This window comes from Rhodnius prolixus, unplaced genomic scaffold, assembly GCF_049639745.1.
Source record: "Rhodnius prolixus isolate KJV_2025 unplaced genomic scaffold, Rpr scaffold_52, whole genome shotgun sequence".
Classification (NCBI taxonomy): Eukaryota; Metazoa; Arthropoda; class Insecta; order Hemiptera; family Reduviidae; genus Rhodnius; species Rhodnius prolixus.
Window position 1 is genome coordinate 28676 of NW_027411622.1, and position 6141 is coordinate 34816.

At 36.3% G+C, this 6141-nt stretch overlaps 1 protein-coding gene across 1 annotated transcript; it reads right to left on the bottom strand.

Annotated features, from left to right (window-relative positions):
- Positions 1-2286: 2286 nt before the first annotated feature.
- On the bottom strand, positions 2287-5839 carry LOC141457657 (uncharacterized). Its single transcript, XM_074134861.1, has 2 exons — positions 5243-5839; positions 2287-2901 (listed from the first exon to the last, which is right to left on the bottom strand). The coding sequence occupies exons 1-2, from the start codon at positions 5837-5839 to the stop codon at positions 2287-2289; spliced, it is 1212 nt and encodes a 403-aa protein (XP_073990962.1).
- Between the last annotated feature and the right edge of the window lie 302 nt (positions 5840-6141).

Here is a 6141-nt window from a genome sequence, read left to right on the forward strand (position 1 = left end):
TTTGTAGCTGGTAACGTGATCGTTATTGCAAAGTGCGCACTTTCCAGGTGTATTGGGTGATTTTGTGCAGTCGGATGAGAGATGGTCACCAGCGCACTTGACGCACTTTGGCTTGTGTTGGCAGTAGGAGCGAGTGTGTCCGTACTCTTGGCAGCGCTTACACTGCACTATGCTCCTCTGTTTGTGAGGTTCTTCTATTTTTATTTTACAATAGCAGAGGGTGTCGATTTGGAATACCTCGCTATTGTTCTGTTTCGGCTCCAAGTCCACGAAGAATAGTGGAAGTGTTTGCATGGTGACAGGGTGTATTACCGGAGCAACATTCCGAACGGTGTGGCCAAGTTCTGAGAGCTCGTTTTTAATAATCTCTGTTGGTGTACTCTGGTGCAGGTGTCTGATGACAATGCGATATGCTTTGTCTTCTTCTAACTGGAAGGTGTGGTATTCGGCATTGTGACTTTTTAAGTACCTTATGATGCCTCTGTAGCTTTCTACGGTACTGGCGTTGACAATTAGGTCAGTAATTCTAACTTTGCAAGTAAATGTTTCTCGGCCTACTTCACGCGATAAAGCTTCACAGAATGTGGCGTATCTTGATACGCTCTTTACGTAAATTGGTGGAGGTTTATGTGGTTTCGGTTCTTTGCTGACCGGTGTAGGATCCGCAGTTTCCTCATGTGTTAGGGGTGAGAAAGGGTTAGGGGTCAATACCCCTGGTGGAGCAGTTACGTTAAGCAAACTGCCTGAAGCTGTTTTAAGTGCCGGTGATGGTGATGAGGTAAAGGAACCTTCCTTTTTTTTTTTTTAGCAGCAATTCGAGTAATCATGGCTTTTGTGGTGAGCTTCTTATTTCTTGGGGCACTGCTTTTCATCAGAGATTTCTTTGATGTCTTGGACGTGGTAGACACGTCACCAGACGAGATGTAAGTGTCGTCACTTAGACCCATTTACTTAAATAAACAATTAAGATAAATAAATTAAATAAATAAAAAAAGTTTTTTTATTTTTTTAAATAATAATAAAAATAATTTAAAAAAAAAAAAAAAAAACTACATATTTACAATAGAATTTACAATGTTTACAAGTATCTTAAGAATTACAACTAACGATATAATATATACAAAAAATAATTTGAAAAAAAGAACAGTAAATAATAAAAAATAAAAATAAAAATTCGATATTAAATGTACAGAAACTAATAAATTGTTTTCTTCTTTTCTAAGAGTACAAAAGAGAACACCAAAGTTTTGACAGTTTTTAAAAAAAAAATTAATTTTTTACATACTTTTCGGAGAAGTAGAGGGATATAACAATCTCTCTCTCTCACTCCACCAATCCCACTATTGTCCAGACCAAACTCACCCCACCCAAACCTATAAGTGGGGATAGTTACCCATACACTCGCGCAATTCTCTATTATTTGATAAAATAAAAAGAAATGGTTTTGACCTGCAACACTTAAAATAAACTAATGAAACTTTTCTAATGAAATTAATTATCTATAAATTATGCAAAAACTGTTCGATGAATCTTCCTTAAACTTCACAGGTGAAACGGAAGTGAGATGGTCAAACACTCTGCCAAATTTCAATAAAATCCGAAACTTAGAACCACTGAAAAAGCTAAATGAATTCAGGCCGTTGTCAAACACATGTTCACTGTTCAGAACCTATGACTTGAATCTTGGTGAATCTACGGCACATACGAGGCCAAAGAAAATAGGAAAAAGAAATTTAGAATAATCATATAGACAAGCGAAATCTCGTGTCAAACTTCCGTCAAGTTGATATGGACACTTTAAATCCTTAATAACTTTTTCAATTTTTGAGCTAAATGGCTGAAATATGGTGAATGGCCGGCAGAAACGAATGGTAAAAGACGTTTTCAAGAAACTCAAAGAATAAAAAATGGCCAGACCAATTTGACATGCAAATATCTCGCCTCATAATGCGGTTAAACAATGAAACTTGGTTAACCGCCGGCACAAACGAGGCCAGAGCGAATGGCAAACAAAATGTTCAAAAATCGTATATATCAAAAGTGACGCAAATATCTCGCCCAATAATGCGGTACAAACGATTAAACTTGGTGAATCGCGGCCACAAACGAGGCCAAAGAGAATGGCAAAATCAAATGTTCAAAAATCGTATATACAAGCGAAATTGCGTGTCACTCTACCGACAAGTTGGTATGGCCACATTTAATCCACAATAACTTTTTCAATTTTTGAGCTAAATGGCTGAAATATGCTGAATGGGCGGCAAAAACGAATGGTAAAAGACGTTGTTAGGGGTTAAAAAGAAAATAATAGCTAGGTCCGTCAGTCTGGTGGAAGAGAGAGAGGCAGTGATTATTTATACAGACAAAAACCAAAATATATAAATAAATAATAATTTTTTTTGTTGAGGGGGGGTCAGTCATTTGTAATGCACCTCTTAATGAAGTGAATTTGATTTTGTGTAATAAAAAAAAAATTAGGCTTAGTAATAGTTGGAAAAAGAAAGGATTAGAAGACCAAAAGTGAGCGGAAACAAAAGAAGAGAGAAAATCCAGGAGTACAGAAGGCAGTGGGAGCAGATGAGAAAAAAAAAAAAAAGTTGCGAACCGAACAGAGTTGGTTCTGACGCTGGCGAAGTAAATTGAGCCTTTGGATAGCTGGTGAAGAAAAGTAAACGAAAACTCGCTTGCAGGAGGATTTATCGTGAACCGAGAGAACGAAAACTCTAAAGGCGTACAGGCAAGAGTAGAGAACCAGGTGTCTGCCCAATTCAAGTTGAATTTAAAAGGAGCGGTGAGTGAACCCCAGCGCTGGAGGTAGCAAAGGTAATGGAGATTGGACAATTTGACAAAGTTTGAATCCGCTATTATTCTGAACTGAAGTTTTTTTTTATTATTATTATTTAAATTTATTTATTTTTCTTATTGAATGTACAATGTGTTGAAAATATTCTTTGGTCAGCTAGGCCCATTAATTTAATTCCAAGTTTTGTTTGTATAATTAATATAATATTCATGTTCAAGAATTTCTAACCAAGCATTATAGTTTCTGTTATAGATCATAAAATAGCCTATTCTGATATTGAAGTGAGTACGACCTGCTGTAGCTGGTGCATTACACGATGACTGATTGCTCCGTAAATCTAAATTAAATTAAATTCCTGCTTCCTTATAGTTACTGTTCTCTCTTTTACTCCAGCCAACCTCAATATTTCAATATTTATATTTATTGGCTTCAAATCAAATTATAAAATGTACATATTTACAGGAATAAAGAGGTTTCAGGCGATAGTACCTATATACACTCAACAGAGCTTAAAATAACACAAAGTAAGAAAAATTAATATTAAATACTAAGGAAAAAAGAAGAAAAAAAAACCTTAACTACAAATAAACAGTACTAAAACAAAATATGTTTTAGTCTCTTATGTTTGTATTTTTTGTATGCAAGAGATGTTAGATCGTAATTAACTATATTGGATACATACAAGTGTGTGCTGGCTTCACACAAGCTGACAAATTTTTCTGAAAGAAGGTACACTTGCGTAGAGACACTGGCCACATCAAGTGTGGCATGCATGTAGTCGATTGGTGTCCAGCGTGGGTAGGACCCAATCAATCTCAAACATTTATTCTGCACGCGTTGTAATTTTTTATAGTTTGTGGGGCAAGTATTAGACCAGACTGGGGCCGCATATAGCAATACAGACCGAATATACAGGTAGTAAATTAACTTTTTATTTACAAAATTCAAGTTTGAAGTTTTATTGAACAGAGGAAATAAGCTACACAAAATACCGAGCGATTTGTTGCAAATTGAATTGATGTGTTTTGTAAACATCAGCTTTGAGTCCAACACAACACCAAGGTACCTGACCTCTCTTTTCCAAGGGAGATCAACACCATTAACTTTTACTAAATTTATGACTTGGGGCCTCCTACGTGCAAACAAAATTATTTCAGTTTTCGCTTCATTGGGTTTTATTCTCCACTTATTAAAATATTTAAAACTTTTTCCAAGTGCAATAGAAAGATGCCTGGCTATTGTATCCACTCTAAAAGACGACAGAAAAAGTGCAGTGTCGTCAGCGTATAACGAGCATTTTGGTCTGAATTTAAGTTTTGTTATGTCATTTATGAAAATGTTAAAAAGTGTGGGACCAAGGACTGGGCCTTGGGGTACACCAGCCGCAATTTTTCTAAAGCCAGAAGTAGCGTTACCAACTGTAACACAAAATTGACGGTGTGTTAAGTAACTGTTAACAAAGTGGACTAAGTACTTCGGAAAGTTGTACTGTATTAACTTATAAATTAGACCATTATGCCACACGCAGTCAAAAGCCTTTTCCACATCGATCAGTGCCATCCCGGTGTGCTTATTTAGATTAAAATTGTGCTCAATTTCGTCAATAACTCTGGCAAGTTGTGCAGTTGTAGAGTGTCCCGCCCTAAAACCGAACTGATCAGGGGACAGAATATTATTATTCTCAATAAATGAACTAAGTCTTTTCAAAACAACACGCTCAGCAACTTTACTGAGTCAAGGGAGCAGAGAGATAGGACGATAGCTACTGGGAAGAGTAGCATCTTTACCCACTTTGGGAACTACAATAATTTTGGCGGTTTTCCAGGTTTGTGGAAAATAGCCAAACATCAACATATAATTTATTAATTTAGTTATGTGTATTAAGCTTTTCCTGGATAAGTTTTTCATTATACGAGAGTTAATACCGTCCAAACCTGGGGACTTGCGATTTTTTTGATGAAAAATTATTCTCTTGAGCTCCATTGGTGAAGTAAGTTTACAATCCTCATGCTTGATACAAGGGGTAATAAATTTTCTGACAGCGGAAATTACGTGCCGCGTGAACGAAGGGACACCTAAGTCAGTATTCATGGAATGAACTTTAGCGAAGTAGTCCGCCAATGTGGCAGCTTTGTGTTGGGGACTGTAAGCATAATTATTTAGACTACTCAACTGTCTGTTGTTTGGTGGATGACTATTCAAGGAGAGAGGAGGAACATTCACAGAGTTATGACGTATGCCTTTGACAATTCTAAACAACTTATTGTCGTGTGGGGATAGTTTGGAAAGCAGATTGCTCCACGAGGAATTTCTATGCAACTGTAAAAGTTTAGACACCAAGCTAGCTAATTTATTAAAAACTCTTTTCATCCAGAGGAGACGGTGCCTTGAGTAAGCTTTTTTGACTAAGTTTTTTACTTTGATTAGGAGCGAAATTACAGGGGGTAGCTCTGAATAAGTGGTGGTAGAGTTACACATTGGATTAGATTGGAAAGCAGCATTCATCAGAATATCTTGTAAATTCACGACTAGAGTATCAATATCGTTTGTACTAGATATGGGCGGATTAATAACTATTTTTTCATCTACCAGAGACCTGAATTTTTTCCAATCGGCAGCCTTATAATTAAATACATGCACATTTTGCTGAGTTCTGAGAGAGCCACTAACACAGAATATAACCGGGTTGTGGTCAGAAGAAAGGGCGGTGTAAGTACGAGGTGTAATATTATAATGCAAATTTTTAGTCAAAGCCAGATCAAGCACACTGGGGCGGGCATTTGAACGATCAGGGTAATAGGTAGGCTTATCAGGAGCAACAATAGCAATACTGTGATTAAAACAGTAATCAAGCAATACTTTACCATTTCTATTACTACAGAAACAATTCCATGCTACATGCTTACAGTTCAGGTCACCAGCTAAGATAACATGCTTATGTAAATCAAGTAATAGTTGCAAATCTCTGATGTCTAATTTGACTGAAGGAGAAAGATAGGCCGCTAAAACTAACACCTCGATGTTTCCAATAGCCATTACAATACCAACTGCGACTAAAGTTTTAAGTTGAGGCAAGAGAATAGGAAAGTGTGTGATATTATTTTTGACAAGCAAAGCTACTCCTCTACCAGAGTCGTTTCTATAAGTGGCATAGCCGCTAGATTTTAATTTATGCTTACTTTTAAGTAAGGTTTCATTAAGGATTATAACATCGATATTATACTTTTGAACATATTGAGACAGCTCGAGTGATTTATTAATAATGGACCTACAGTTCCAACTCATTATTTTAGTTCTTGAGATCATATTAAACTAAAAATACAATCAGCAATTATACT